At 51.7% G+C, this 14,779-nt stretch overlaps 6 protein-coding genes across 6 annotated transcripts; 4 read left to right on the forward strand and 2 right to left on the reverse strand.

The window, feature by feature from the left end:
* Nucleotides 1-3,925: 3,925 nt before the first annotated feature.
* Nucleotides 3,926-5,074, forward strand: J4E85_003143 (uncharacterized protein; the record flags this gene model as incomplete). Its single annotated transcript, XM_051467414.1, has 5 exons — nucleotides 3,926-4,271; nucleotides 4,322-4,526; nucleotides 4,581-4,690; nucleotides 4,747-4,868; nucleotides 4,919-5,074. The coding sequence occupies 5 exons, from the start codon at nucleotides 3,926-3,928 to the stop codon at nucleotides 5,072-5,074; spliced, it is 939 nt and encodes a 312-aa protein (XP_051328573.1).
* Nucleotides 5,075-5,546: 472 nt separating this feature from the next.
* Nucleotides 5,547-6,669, forward strand: J4E85_003144 (uncharacterized protein; the record flags this gene model as incomplete). The annotated part of the gene is made up of 5 exons (XM_051467415.1): nucleotides 5,547-5,895; nucleotides 6,091-6,148; nucleotides 6,192-6,292; nucleotides 6,342-6,457; nucleotides 6,505-6,669. The coding sequence occupies 5 exons, from the start codon at nucleotides 5,547-5,549 to the stop codon at nucleotides 6,667-6,669; spliced, it is 789 nt and encodes a 262-aa protein (XP_051328574.1).
* Nucleotides 6,670-7,102: 433 nt separating this feature from the next.
* On the forward strand, nucleotides 7,103-8,378 carry J4E85_003145 (uncharacterized protein; the record flags this gene model as incomplete). The annotated part of the gene is made up of 4 exons (XM_051467416.1): nucleotides 7,103-7,235; nucleotides 7,800-7,844; nucleotides 7,892-8,223; nucleotides 8,271-8,378. The coding sequence occupies 4 exons, from the start codon at nucleotides 7,103-7,105 to the stop codon at nucleotides 8,376-8,378; spliced, it is 618 nt and encodes a 205-aa protein (XP_051328575.1).
* A 263-nt stretch (nucleotides 8,379-8,641) lies between these two features.
* On the reverse strand, nucleotides 8,642-9,750 carry J4E85_003146 (uncharacterized protein; the record flags this gene model as incomplete). The annotated part of the gene is made up of 3 exons (XM_051467417.1): nucleotides 8,642-8,944; nucleotides 9,000-9,632; nucleotides 9,682-9,750. The coding sequence occupies 3 exons, from the start codon at nucleotides 9,748-9,750 to the stop codon at nucleotides 8,642-8,644; spliced, it is 1,005 nt and encodes a 334-aa protein (XP_051328576.1).
* Nucleotides 9,751-11,075: 1,325 nt separating this feature from the next.
* SEC23 (GTPase-activating protein S23) lies at nucleotides 11,076-13,667 on the forward strand (the record flags this gene model as incomplete). Its single annotated transcript, XM_051467418.1, has 6 exons — nucleotides 11,076-11,171; nucleotides 11,225-11,355; nucleotides 11,407-11,701; nucleotides 11,748-12,735; nucleotides 12,790-13,006; nucleotides 13,073-13,667. The coding sequence occupies 6 exons, from the start codon at nucleotides 11,076-11,078 to the stop codon at nucleotides 13,665-13,667; spliced, it is 2,322 nt and encodes a 773-aa protein (XP_051328577.1).
* Nucleotides 13,668-13,918: 251 nt separating this feature from the next.
* On the reverse strand, nucleotides 13,919-14,777 carry J4E85_003148 (uncharacterized protein; the record flags this gene model as incomplete). Its single annotated transcript, XM_051467419.1, has 3 exons — nucleotides 13,919-14,101; nucleotides 14,243-14,499; nucleotides 14,603-14,777. 3 exons carry the CDS (start codon nucleotides 14,775-14,777, stop codon nucleotides 13,919-13,921), a joined length of 615 nt encoding a protein of 204 aa, XP_051328578.1.
* Between the last annotated feature and the right edge of the window lie 2 nt (nucleotides 14,778-14,779).

Below are 14,779 nucleotides of genomic sequence, written 5' to 3' on the forward strand. Positions count from 1 at the left end.
GTGCGACGGACCAATTCCAAAGGTCTGTCCATGGTGACACGCCCGTATCTGGTCTAACAGCTGGCCGTTTAGGCTCGCTGGGACTACGATGCTCCAAGACGGGCTGAGCAGCATCGTTCCATGCACAACCTACTCGACAGCGCATGTGCATTACGAATACCAGATGGAGTACGCGACGGGCACCAGCCACACCTCGGCCAGCCTGTACAGTGGTCACATGTCCTCGCGCGTGACTCACAGCTGCTCTTTGATGGTTGGATCGTTGGGCCCAAAGCCGTGATATGATACTGCTTTCAGCTCGTGTGTATTGGACGCGAGGCCACGCAGTATCGTTTGGAGATAACCGTCAATAGCCTACCCCATACTCTGTACTATTGATAGCTGGATCTGGTGGCCAAACGGCTCCCGAGGACCACTCTGCTGGCTAGCACAATGCACATCTCTTCAAGAGATGCTGAAACTGGAGATCGATCCACGAACCAATAAACTGGGATGTGCACCTACCAGCTGCGATACTACTAGCATCTGTATCCGAGGTCAGCTCAGATACCGTCTATCCTGCAGGTGGAACCTCCACTTCCGCTTCGGCACTGGCAGCATCCTCTGCTCAACAACGGCACTGCCGTGCAACATCCCGACAGCCACAGGTCGAGCACAGCCAAGGTTGCACAAGGAAAACTCTTCACTGAGACTCTCCCTGCTGAATAAACGGCACATGCAACGTGCTGCAAGCATCCTGTGGAGTTGCAATGCAGCCCTAAAACCAACGTGGCATCGCATCGACGGCCTCGAACGGGTAAGATCGGTGGAGAAGGACACAAATGCAGGGTCCATCGCATCACCATGTGGCAGTGCAGCCCTATCGTATGCACGGACAATGTAACTGTTCCGGCGGCCGCGAGGCGATCTGGACCGTTCATTCGCGCGTCGAAGTTACTAGCCACATTTCTAAGCCGGCGCCCTGCCACCCGAGGCTTCTGTATCCTTCTATGCCACAACCCGAGTACTTCTTTCATATTTTGCATTCTCATGCCATGGGGAATATACTGTGTCCTTGCAGTCGCTTTCGTATTGCGTCCATCTCCGTCGGACCGAACGAATGCTATTTCATCGCTTACGAGGGTCCATGACATCATCTCTCCGAAATCTCCTCACCATCCCTTCCCTCACCATCCATCCCAAACGACTGCCGTGCAGAACTCCTGCTTTGCGCTTCTATTTTTGCGAAGCAATATGTCCCCAATGAATATCCTTTCCCTGACGTCTTAGTCGACAACCTGCTGGTCATTGAAACTGCCCATCACTTCTCGAAGCTCGCCCGATGTGGTCATCGATCGCCAACGGCTGAGCGGGCACCATCCCTAGCCCTTGTGCCCGCCAATCCGCGAGCGCGGGATGATGAGACCCTGCGTCTGCTTGTTTTCGACAAAGTTTCTGCCGGTCCACCTGCTATGACAGGAAGCATGACTGCCGATCATGACGCCTGAGGCCTGATAGTCGCGTGTTTGTGACTTCTCCACTCACAACGCAGCTGTGACATATTCGATGCAACGGTCACTATACATCTTCAAGTACGTATGGATAGCATAGCAACGCTCGCTCAGGGATATCTATTCCTATGCTCTTATCTGTTCTCCATCTGCCGGGATAAGAATTTTACAAGTCCTGCTCGCATATGCAGGGCAAGCGCCTTCCGATGTTCTTCCACCCAACGGTTCTTTTGGGGTTCGTGAGGCTTGGAAATGTAACAGGGCGTCGACCGTTTCCGGTTTTGTGCCTCATGGCATTCGGGACCTGGTTTGCAACGTCATCCGTCATGCACTCAGTCACAACCGCTCTCCTGACTGATGCATCACCAAGATAATTGCTTCTTTGTCACTGGAGATGCGACCTGATCTAGCGGATCCTGCGACACCAATACCGCGATGCGGAGTTCATCCGGTCGTTCGGTCGGTCGAGTTCGGAGATCTGCCGAGTCAAATCTCACCACACCCTCTGCGCTGACTGCATTCTCCGCAATCTGTTGGCCCTCAACACTGCAAAAGCATTCCTGCTTCCTCTTTCGTTAACCGGTGGCATCACCTCGGTCGTACCATAGAGCGACTTTACGCCGAGACACACTTTAAGCGCGAATACGCGCGGAGTTGCGTTATCTCCGGATTGCACGCGACCCTTTGCAAATTATTCATGCGTTACTCAGCGCTGACAGATCATGAATCTTTGTCGCAGTCGGTTGAAGGTCCGTCGTTGCTCCGAAGTAAACCCATACGCACTGCATACGAGAATCCTATACACCATCGGCGCAAAATAGCCGGGTGCAGGCAGCTAGTCCACGTTACGAGCCTCTTGCGAGGCTGATGATGGTAAGCAAGCTAGCTTACGATGTATCAGGTAACGGTACGCTCAACGCGGGTCTCAATACGGGTGTTCGTGCGCTAAGCCCTCTGTCTGTGGGTTGCGCTTTCTCAGATCTTGTTCTCTCGCTAATCTGCGATCAGTAGTGTGTCTCCACATGGCGACACTGTCAGCGCTGCTCGTTTGGGGCCGCGTAGGCTTTGGCCACCTGCATGTCAGCCTCGCAAGCCTTGATCCTTGATGGAGGTGTAAGCTTTTGGGCTGTATGTAAGGTTGCCTAGGTATGCTGGATGACTATCGGCGAAAATGTACCGTAGAACTGCATTCCACGTGTACATGGGCATTAGCGTTAATGTTGTTGATGCCTTAGCAGCGATCTTGGTCTTCGCAAGCATGTGGAGAGTTCTCAGGTATAGAGAGCTTTTGCATACATGTGATGTTCAGAGTTGGATGATCTGTCGTGCATATCATTCATCTAGTGCGGCTGCTTTAATGACCCCGCACTCTATACTCCTTCTCCCCTGATCAAACTTATTGCCATCTCTATAGTTACGACCTGGATCTTCCAAGGCCACATGAATATCTTGATTTGCGAGTGGGAAGCAGACGTGTCTCTTGCAAGGCTACAAATTTTTCGGTTGATATCAGCACTGATTGTAAACGACTAGCTTCGTGCTGAAAATCTACCTGTGTAGATAATCAGACATATCAAAGACATTGAGAGCGGGGTCTTTACCAATATCCTTACCTATGCGGTCAACATCGTACGGATCCTCTTCATTCCTGGCAACATCATTTCCTGGTGCTTCACACAGTCCATTACCAGCCTAGGTAAGTATTCCAAAACCCAAATGCTACGTGGTCAGTCGCTGTCTTGCTAGCTACACCTGCGAGCTTAATGCATTCCAGGTTATAACACGATTGCGTAGCAGTTGACTCGACGCGAATGCCACGATGCTTCATTCCTGGTTGCTATCTTCGCCATCTTCATCACAGAGGAGATGCGCCCATCGTATGGGATGAGTTCTGATTCACACCATCTCGAAAGCTGAGCATGCCTCGCTTTACCACTTTCAACTTCTCGGGACTTGCATTGCTGGCATGCTGTACGCGAGGCGAGTCCATACTTCCGCCTCAGTGAATGCGCACGATGGCACTTCAATAGCCAGCGATCTCGACATCCTCCACCGTCTTCTGATCAGCCGCGAGTGTACTATTTCTTTCGAATCTGGAAGAGTCAAGGATGCTGAAGCGGACGCTCCTGCTTACATACGCTGTGTCCTTTAGAGTGCCGCAAGGGCGCGCTAGCATGAGCGCCTTGCCATATTTGGCATAGAGCAAACATCGAGCATCGGGCCTTGGGCACCTCCTTCCACTCCAATTCCTACTACGACCCCGCTATCGCGAATCAATCGCATTCACCCACTACACTCGAAGGCGAGGTAGTGGTCTTACATCCCAAAGCAACGCTTCCTCACATGCTCTACGCTTAGCGCATCTTCATTCTGGCGCTCTAGGTCGCCGCGGGTCCGACACCGCATCTAGCTAACCTACCCAAAAGCGGAGTAAAATGGCTATCGCTCCTGGGTATCCCGGCTTGGAAGTCACGATCAACGTTGATGGTCAGCCGTTGCATGAGTATGACGACGACGATGAGGATCCGGCACCGAAGGCGACCACGAAGTACATCGAGGCGCGCTCAGATAGCAACTTCTCGATCGTAACTAAATTCAGTGCCTCTTTTTCGACTCAGTACCATGTTAGGGGGCGGCTATCGATTGACGGAGTCAAGATGGCCTCGTGGTTCTGGCTACGAGAGGACCTTCTTAGAAAACCGTTCGAGAGGACCTCTATTCGTTGGCAAGAAGGTGGACAACCGGTCAAGCAAAAGTTCTCTTTTGCTAAGCTGAACATTGGTAAGTAGTATGAACGTCATGTCCTGTCGTGAGCTGATGCATTCACATAGTCGAAGAGGCTCGTGGATCTGTCCCTGATGTTGCTGCGCTGAAGCAAAGCCTCAGTACTACAGGGTGTATCACTTTATCCTTCCAGCTCATCAAGAGTTACCGAGAAATTGAAGAGAAATCTTTCTCTGCGCAGGTCCAGCTTGCAGCTCTGGAGGAAATCCCTGAGAAGGCGCTCAAGGGTGACGCGCTATCGCACCAGATAGTGTACGTCGAGAGCGAGTGGAACTGTCAGAAAGGAAAGAACTAACCCATTTGAAGTCTGTCAAAACCTGAAAAGTGCTCGAGGTACTCAACACCTCGCTACGGAGACTACGATTACCTAGACAAAGAGCCATTCGCAACGTTCCACTTCAAATACCGATCACTTGGTGAGTCGAAAACTACGTTCACGCTGTGACAATCACTGATACGAAGGTCTTTTCAGCGAGCTTAAGAGCACTTCGGCTTGTTACAGTCGACAACCCTGCCCCCGTTCCTCTGGAAGAAAGGCCCGAGGAAGACCTTACACCTGCCGAGCTGAGAGAGCTGCTACGGCGCGTACGGAGAGTATGTATGCGCGTTAACTCGCTGAATTTGAAACTTACAAATATCTGCAGCGAGAATCAGAAAGCGCTTCTATAAAGCAAGAAGCCGGAGCTACTATCAGAGTCAAGCGCGAGAGGACCACCAACGACGGTGATGAGGTGACCTATCTCGAGACGCGACAACGCAAACGTCCGCATGTGGAGCAAGAAATTATTGTGATAGACTGATAGAGGATATCTGTTCGGTCTTGACGGCGCTGAGCCTAAGGTGGTGTCAAAACGCCGAAAGTTCGTCTACTTCGAAGTGGGAGCGAACTTCAAACCCTGGGCCAACTCCAAGTTTACGCATGGAAGTATACTGCCGAAGTGTTGATGCATGGAACCACCTTTAGAGGCATGCACGTCTAATTAGCCATGAGAGACTGTATATTTCTACATGTCTAGTAATAGTTAGAGATAGCCACTCGGGAAGTTTAGTCGCCGCTCATATATTCACAACACGCTAGGACCTGTTAATATAATAGCTGCCTTCACCTTCTCCAACACCATATACTAACTTCATTCACGCCTAGCTCGCTTCTATCACTACGCCTAGTTAGTGGGCGGTATCTAACGATTTCCAGCATTCTAATCTTGAGACCTCGCTTCCTTCTTTTTTCCCACCAGTAACACGACTTGCTTCCAAAGGTCCTCTTGCACCATGGCTGTTCTTCCCTTCTTGCCCGGCCTTGCCGTCGAGATCGTCGTCAACGGCGCTTCACTGCCTGAGTACGATGACAATAGCGACACCCCCGCTTCGCCGACGATGATCACCAAATATGTCGAGGCGACCTCTGGGGCTAACTTTACGATCGAAGTCTTGCTCATGGAGGAGTTTCCTTTCCCAAAGGGTCATCTAGAAGCCGAGATCAGTCTCGATGGGCGAGTGTTTATGTGTGAGCTTATCAGAGAAGATCAATTCTTCAACGACCATTTGATGGACGGACGTCACTCTCAAGTTGGTCAATACCCAAAGACACAGAAGTTCTTCTTCGCCAAGCTGGAAATAAGTAGGTTCACGGTGGATGGGAAGCTTATGATACGCCAATAGATGTTGAATATGTCAAAGCTGAGCTGACGATCGGAAGTTGAAGGTAATACACCCCTCCCTGACTTGACTCCGACTGGCGCCATTTCTGTCAGCTTGAGGTATATACGGAATCTCCGGTACAGCGTGCCGAATCACGTCGTCGAGACTACTCCAGCATCGATTCAAATTTCCGAGAAGGCGATGAAAGGCTACACTCACACACATCGAGCCGGGTACGTTCAATCACGCTTTATGAAGACAATGCTAATTTCACAGTGTATCTAAGCCCATCGCCCGCACATACCAAACTTGGTGGGATTACGATCGCGTAACGAAGTCTCCATTCGCTACCTTTAATTTCAAATACCGGTCCTTGAGTAAGTCGAAGTAATGTCGCGACGTCGTGCCACCAGCTGATCCGTGAAGATGCTCTCCGAATCCTGGGGCTTGTCCCACGCGAGCCTACCCCTCCGCCTCTGGAAGAGCGACCCGAAGATGAGCTCACTCCGGAAGAACTACGCCAACTCGTCAAGCAGCTCAAGGTATATTGTCAGCAAAGTATCATACTATCACGTACTCACTATGGCAGGATCGCAATACAGCTTCGGTCAAGATCAAGGAAGAAGCCGGTGTCAAGCGCAAGCGAGTCGATGAAGCTATCGAGGCGAGCGATGACCAGGGGGTAATGGTCATTTGGACTGGAAACCGGAAGCGTCACCGTGATGCAGATGGAGAGATTATCGTGCTGGACTAGGAGCGTGTTTTAGCCGTGCAAAAGTTTGTGCTTGATGGCTTTCATCGATGGGAGCTGATGCGATAGGGATATGATGAGACCTGGTGAAGGATAAAGATGCTCATACACTCACCTTCAACACTGGTTGAGCGCTATGTCCTTCGCAATAGTGACTCTCTACTGTAGATGGTGAGATTATCGTATTCATTTTCCATCATCACTTGTCCCTAAATCTAGCGCAGTGTACCTGTAGTCGCAATGCATGCGTAATATGTCTCACCCTCTTGGGTATACCCACTCACATCAGACCCAAGCGGGATACCATACCGCCTTTACCTGGGTCTCGCTACACGCTAGCGTACAGTTGGCTTCATACATATATCCATCGTCCATCTCTCCTTCCATCTAATTCCCACTATCCCCACCGTCGCCCGCCGCAATTTACGACGTCAGCATGGCGATCCATGCCGACTACCCCGGCCTGACGGTTGAGATATTCGTCGACGGCAGACCACTTGAGGAATACAAGAACCCGGAAGAGAAAGATGTGCCTAAGACAACCACACAATACGTCGAGTGCCGGTCTGGTGCGGAATTTGCGATAAAGACAAATTTCAGGTCGCCCTTCAATCCAGTGGACACAGTGATTCACTATAGTATTAATGGAACATGGGTGCATGGGATGCTTGCAAAGAAGCATGGGATGCTAAAATCGACCTACACTTTAGACAAAACCGAATGGAGGGATGGTACCAAGTGGCGGGCCTCTAAATTCCTTTTCTCGGACCTTAGTGTCGGTGCGTCAACTTCAGTTTCAGCTATCAACTGCAACCATTTACTGATCCGCTTTGAAGTTGAAGATACCGACGGAACACTGACCAAAGAAATTCCGGAGACCCTTTGTTCAGTGGGCATTATATCTGTCACCCTTGCTGAGGTTCTGAGCTTTCGGATAAAGTCAAGGCCAAGGGGAATGAAGACCACACTGAGGGATGCTGGAATTGTGTCTGAAGAAGCTGTCAAGGGCGACGTACGATCCCATACAACAAGGTCATTATCTACTCTAGCATTGACAAAGACATACTGACGAAATATGAGACTTGCGCCAGACAGAGCCTTGGAGACCCCTGTCAGATACACTGCGCAGTCAGCTAAGGAGCCGCTAGTCACATTCCAGTTCAAATATCGCTCTATCGGTAAGTCATCCACAGAATCACAAGATCGTAAGACTCACAGAGAACAGCTGCACTGAAATCTCTGGGCATGATACCGCGCTCACCGAGTCCACCCCCAGTTCCACAGCCAGAGTTGATCAAGAAGGAAGAACTACCCGAGTCGATTCCGAATGTTCCTTCAAGTGCCAGATCATCTTCTGCTACCCCACGACCCAAGAGCGCCAGTACTAGTGCCACTCCAGCTCCACTGCAGCGAAGTCCCAACATCCGTACTCACCACGACCAGTCCAAGCTCACCAAGAAAGACATGCTCATCCTCATCAAGCATTATCGCGGTAGCAGCGAGGGTTTGGAAAGTCTTCCGGAGAAGGAACTGGCTATCCTACTCGGATCTTATCGAGTAAGTGATCTGAGAATTGAGTTTCCAGTTGGTTTAACACAAGACAGAATGATGAGACGGAGCGTACGCCTATCAAGCGCGAGCCGGTCGACGACGGCGCTGCGCGCGGACAGGCAAAGAAGCGCAAGCCTGAAGTCATAGTCCTCGATGACTGAGCGATATGGCTATCGGCTAGATGATCAGGCTGAGACCTAGGTTTCATGTGGCGCTGTGTATGGGAATGATTTTTGAATTGCGATCTGGTGTCTGGGAAGAGACAAGGTATTGGTGAAAAGCACATCGAGGAAAATTGGCTGGAGGACTCTTCAAAAGAGCACGAGATGGAAAAATTTCAGAAGAATGACTGCAAACGACTACTAGTGACATGAATGCATTATTATTTGCGTCGAGCTATTGCAAATATTCTCCCGACCCCAATTTACCAGCGTGCAGCCGTCGCAGTAGGCGTAGCATACGTGTCGCTCCAACTCGCAGTGTACTTTGAGCTTCCGACGATCGTCTGACTCTTCACATCCGCAAATGTCGCACTGGTTACGACACTATCGGTACCAATCCATGTACTCCACGCAGTCGCCGTTGTGACACCGTCGACCGGTCCGACTGGGACAGCGGTAGTCTCAGCCCAGGCACCAGACCATACGGTAGGACCTGGAATGACGTAGTCGGTGACGCAGGGGGTGGTTGAGGTCTTTGGCTTCTTGGTCTCGGTGGAGCAGTATACCTGCGTCATGTCAGTGAGCGAGCTAAGCCCCAGTACTTAGGAAGGCGAGACTCACGTTGTGCACAACACCAGGGTCCTCATAAGAGTACGCTCCAGGGAAGCTCACACCCTCAGGCAACTCAACCTCGCCATCGCCTTCAACCTCGATCTGAACACAGTCGGGGTAGAACTGTGCGCCTCTCTTCGGGTTCGCGAGATAGTTCACATCGCCCTCGTGCAGACCAACCATCTCAGCACGGATGATGTAGTGTCCCGCCTTCAGCCCCTCCGGCACTCTAACGTTCATATGACCGTGGTTCATCGCAATATCACCAGTGGTACTCCACTTGCCCGCCTGCGGAAACGGATTACTTTCGAATTTCCCCTCATGCCAAATCTTGACGAAAGAGTTCTCCGTTGGCGGGTCGGGCGAGATATAGATAAGCGAGGGGCCATGGTGCGAGTTGGCGATGACTTCGTCTTTGTTGTTGCGGTTCTCGTGGTGCCAGTCGAAGGTCAGGTTGTCGCCGGGCTGTACTTTGATGGTATCGTGGGCTTGGATGTCGCCCATGACGTTGCAGCGCATGTCGATGGAGTTGAGGTCTTTGACGGGCGAGTTGTTGTAGCCGCCTTTACCATTTTGGCCGTTGTAGGCGGGGATGCGGACGCCTTTGAAGGTTCCTTGGTCTATGCCGTTGACGAAGACGCCCTGGGGGTGTTAGTGTAGGCACAGGGGAGTTGAGAATGGCTGAGCATACCCAGATGAAAGTGTGAGCGCAGGCTTGACCTGCAAGAAGCGAGATGAGAAGTGCGGAAGTGCGAGCCATGATGATGTACTGTAGCATTGACTAGATCTGGAGAATACAGGGGAGGTTCAAGTCAGAGTTGCTACAAACATTGTAAATACATATATACCCAAATTCTAATCCGTCGTACAGTACGCTGGCAGGTGATGGGGCTAGTGTATTGCGATGCATTTACCCGATCGGACTCAGATTGTTAATATATCAGGAGTTCGGTAACGTCCAAACACAGCTGCAGATCTGGAGGCTCCAGCGGGAACATCGGAAGTGTCTCCGGCAATGTGTAATTGGATCCATAGACTGCGTTGGAAGATCGTGGTCGACGGGTGTGTGGTAGTATATGCTACATGAAGGCCAAATGTTCCATATCCATGGGATGCTTCTGACAGGATCAAGACGACCACGCCCGCCTCGCAACGAATCGCTTGGCCAGAAACGTAGTGTTTGGGGCTTTTGCACCCGCGTGAGGACATGGATTTGCTGTACAAAGGCGTCGTCGACAGGGGAAGCCCTTAGATGTCATCATATCGTCTGGCTGCTAACAAGCGTAGGCTCTCTAGAGAGAGGGACGGGTCTAAACATCGGAAGTGACAAGTATGATTGCCTGAAGGCTACAGTGATCGAGTTGACGTTACTTTTAGCAAGACTCTGGATCATGGTCAACAATAGGTACGGTACAAAGAACACGTTGTGTTATAATGCGGATTGAAAGATGCCTGCCTTTAAGGCTTCCTTCTAGTCCAGATGGAAGGTCCATGGGATTCTGCTATTACAAGCACTGCACGATGATGAATGTGACCTCTGCTGATTCCCAACCTATCAGTATACTCAGAATGAGTTTTCCAGATCGGGCGCCCAGCCATGGGTCTAAATCTCTTCTTCGCGCAGCGCGAAAACAGGCTCATTCATCAGAGAAATGGGAGCCTGCCGTTACGTAGTGTATTTGTTGCTGGCGGTGATGAAGAGGAAAAAGGACGACAGCGAGGAAAATGGCGGTTTTGAGGCTGGGGCGGAGCGGAGCTTCGGTGATGCTAGGCCGGATTGGGAGCGCTAGGGCAAGAACATCTGGCCGCATCGCCAACTGAGGTATCCACGCAAGTTCAAGTGCGTGAGCTTCCTACGACGTTGCATTATCCTGTGCAGTTGTTGCCTTGCGGGAGGAACACTTGACACGTCTCGGTATCTTCTGCTGCATACCACTACAGCTCCCCGTCTCGCGCCTGCTACATTCACACCGCCCCGCCAAATCTCCCATCGTGGGCGCCCTCGGTCCCTCCACCACCAACCTTCGACAACCCTCACCCACCCCAGACCTCCTTGCGCAGCCCAGATAGCTGCAACCGCCCAGCATGGCCGACTTCGAGGCGCTCAAGGACCAGTGGAGCGACATTGAAGACAGGGATGGCGTCCGTCTCAGCTGGAACACGTTTCCCAGCACGCGCATGGTACGATAGATACCGCCGGCGCGAGGGATGCAAGACACTGATATGGTTCACAGGAAGCTTCCCGCCTAGTCGTTCCCATTGGTGCACACTACACGCCTCTCAAGGAGAAGACAGACACGCCGCTGCTCCAGTATGAGCCTGTCAGCTGCAGGGCGCCATGCAAAGCTATCCTCAACCCCTACTGGTATGCCTGGCATAGTCTCTTGCAACTTATCTCATACTGACATTGAGGCAGTCAAATTGACATGCGCGCCAACCAATGGATATGCCCCTTCTGCTTGAACCGCAATCACCTCCCCCCGCACTACAAGGATATCTCCAACCAGCAGATGCCCCCAGAGATGCACCCGAACAGTACCACGATCGAATACCGCCTTCCCCGACCCATACCGAGCCCACCCATCTTCATTTTCGTGGTAGACACATGTCAAGAGGAAGACAGCTTGAAGGCGCTGAAGGACTCGATCATCATGGCTTTGAGCCTGCTCCCAGCATACGCGCTGGTTGGTCTGGTCACTTACGGTACAATGGTAGGTACAGGAAGCCACAATGAGTGTTATAAGCTGACAGCCATAGACACAAGTACACGAGCTGGGCTACACCGAATGCGCCAAGTCGTACGTCTTCCGCGGAAGCAAGGACTACTCCACCAAGCAAGTGCACGAGATGCTGGGCCTTAGCCAGATGGCTCCTCGACCCGGTGTCCCACAGCAGCCTGGACGACCACCTATGGGCGCTCCAGGTGGCGTTGGCACGCGCTTCATCCTACCCGTATCGCAGTGCGAATTGCAGTTGACCAACGCTCTCGAATCAATCCAACGGGACCCCTGGCCGGTCGCGAACGACAAGCGTCCCTTGAGGTGCACCGGTGTGGCGCTCAGCGTCGCTGCTGGACTCCTGGAGACGAGCTTCATGAACAGTGCCGCCCGTATCATGTTGTTTAGCGGTGGTCCAGCCACCGAGGGACCTGGTATGGTTGTTGGCCCGGAGCTGCGCGAGCCCATCCGATCGCACCACGACATCGACCGCGACAACATCAAGTACTACAAGAAGGCACTGAAGTTTTACGAGGGCCTTGCGAAGCGCATTTCCCACAACGGCCATATTGTTGACATCTTTGCCGGATGTTTGGATCAGGTCGGTCTCCTTGAGATGAGGGGCCTTGCAAACAACACTGGTGGACACATGATTCTGACGGATAGCTTCACCTCGTCCATGTACAAGCAATCTTTCGTGCGCGTTTTCAACAAGGATGCGGACGACAACCTCCTTATGGGATTCAATGCCGAGTTTGAGGTGCTGACAACCAGGGAGTTGAAGATCACTGGTCTTATTGGACACGCTGTGTCGCAGAACAAGAAGTCAGTCTCTGTTGGTGAGACGGAATGCGGTATTGGAAACACGTGCGCCTGGAAAATGTGCGGTATCGACCCTGAAGCCTCATACTCGATCTATTTCGAGATTGCCAACCAAGGCGGGTCCAACGTGACCTCTACGCAGCAACAGGCTCTCATTCAGTTCCTCACATACTATCAGCACTCCGCTGGCCAGTATCACTTGAGAGGTATGAACTCCATGAAATGTGTCTAAGCTAAGCACGCATACTAAACCTTCACAGTTACTACCGTGGCCCGACCCATGAGCGGTCCATCTGGCGACCCTGCCATCGCTCAGTCCTTTGACCAAGAAGCTGCTGCTGTCCTTATGTCGAGGATAGCAGTCTTCAAGGCTGAGGTTGACGATGGCCCTGACGTTCTTCGATGGGTCGATCGCATGCTTATCCGACTATGCGCTCGCTTCGCCGAGTACAGGAAAGATGACCCGTCGTCATTCAGGTAAGTCATTCATCACTTTGGACATATAGTTCTCGCTTCAATATCAAATACTAACTACTAGACCAGGCTCGAGAAGAACTTCACATTATACCCGCAATTCATGTTTCATCTTCGTCGGTCGCAGTTCCTGCAAGTCTTCAACAACTCGCCCGACGAAACCGCCTTCTATCGTCACGTCTTGAACCACGAGGATGTTAGCAACTCCCTCATCATGATTCAGCCGACACTCGACAGCTACGGCTTCGACCACGAAGGCGGCCAGCCTGTTCTGCTCGATTCTAGCTCCATCCAAAACGAGACGGTGCTATTGCTCGACACATTCTTCCACATTCTCATCTTCCACGGCGAAACAATGGCCGAGTGGCGGAAGGCTGGATACCAAGAGCAAGAAGGTTACGAGAACTTCAGAGAGCTTCTGGAGGCACCGAAGGAGGATGCCAAGGAGCTCATCCAGGATCGTTTCCCATTGCCCCGATTCATCGTCTGTGATGCCGGCGGTTCACAAGCTCGTTTCCTGCTCAGCAAGCTCAACCCTTCGACCACACATCAAACTAACAGCTATGGCGGTGCTGCGACAGCTCAGACCATCTTCACCGACGACGTCAGTCTGCAGACCTTCATGGACCATCTTATGAAGCTCGCAGTATCGGGCACAGGCTAGATTCGCTGTACCTTGTAAGCTTAGTTGTCATCGATATTGCAGCGGCGAGGCAGAATAAGGGTTGTATGTGTGGTCTTTGTGTTACATCATTAGCGAAATGAAACCCTTGAATGTCTATATGACTTTGAGTGTGACTTGTGGTGATCTCTTCAGGTTTATAGCCGTATGCTTCAACATCCTCGTGCCGCTCTTATATTCTCTTCTGTTATCTAACTACGCTCCATCCTTCCCCAAAACTCCGAGCTACTTATTCACATCTTACTGACATCCCAATCCTTAGCCTCACTCCCCTGGACATGTTCCTCCGCCAACATCTCCCCCGTGCCAGGAACCTGAAACGGCTCCGCAGGCAACGTGATCGCAATGAACCTCGCAGGCTCAGTCTCCGACGCATTATGCCACTTGTGCATCGTTCCACGCTGGATAATGTGATCCTGTTCCACGTTCATCAGTGCTATACTCACAACGTCCATCGCATTCGGAACAACTGCTACGTCGCCGCTGTCACGATGTCTCTGGTGATTTCAAGGACACCCGAAAGCGAAAGAAAAAAGAGAAAACGAAGGAGTACATACACCAGGTTTCAAATCCACCATCTCCCCAGTCGCAGTCTCCATACGAACATCGCCATGGGTGCAGATCACGTAGTCGATAGATACAGTGCGGTGCATCATACTAGCCTGACCAGGAGCGAGGTCGCAGACGATGAGGTGGGAGCCAGATCCATTGGCTACGATGCTACGGCCTGTGTAGCTTGACTCTCCTTCTTGCGATGTGTAGGCAGAGATGTCCTGGTCGTTTTGGAGGGAGGCTGGGATGGAGGATGTGGCGTCTGGTTGGGGGGTGGAGTTAGTATGTCTACTTCATGGGCATGGCGATAGTGTGTAAAGTCATTTGAGTTTCTCCAGTGGATTGGTGGTATGGCTAAGACGTACATGATCGAGATGTTCCACCGATACCTGGGTATCCGTAGTACTGTAACGTCGGGCTCGAATGGACAGTGCTTTTACCCTCTGCGTTGTGGGTGATGATGTGGCGTTTTGCTGGGGGTAGGGATGTAACGGACTCGTACATTTGCGATGCCGCGAGGCGTGCGTCGTTCTCTGCCATTC

The sequence above is a fragment of the Alternaria conjuncta genome (assembly GCF_024043145.1).
Source record: "Alternaria conjuncta strain BMP 0040 chromosome Unknown scaffold_4, whole genome shotgun sequence".
Taxonomy (NCBI): domain Eukaryota; kingdom Fungi; phylum Ascomycota; class Dothideomycetes; order Pleosporales; family Pleosporaceae; genus Alternaria; species Alternaria conjuncta.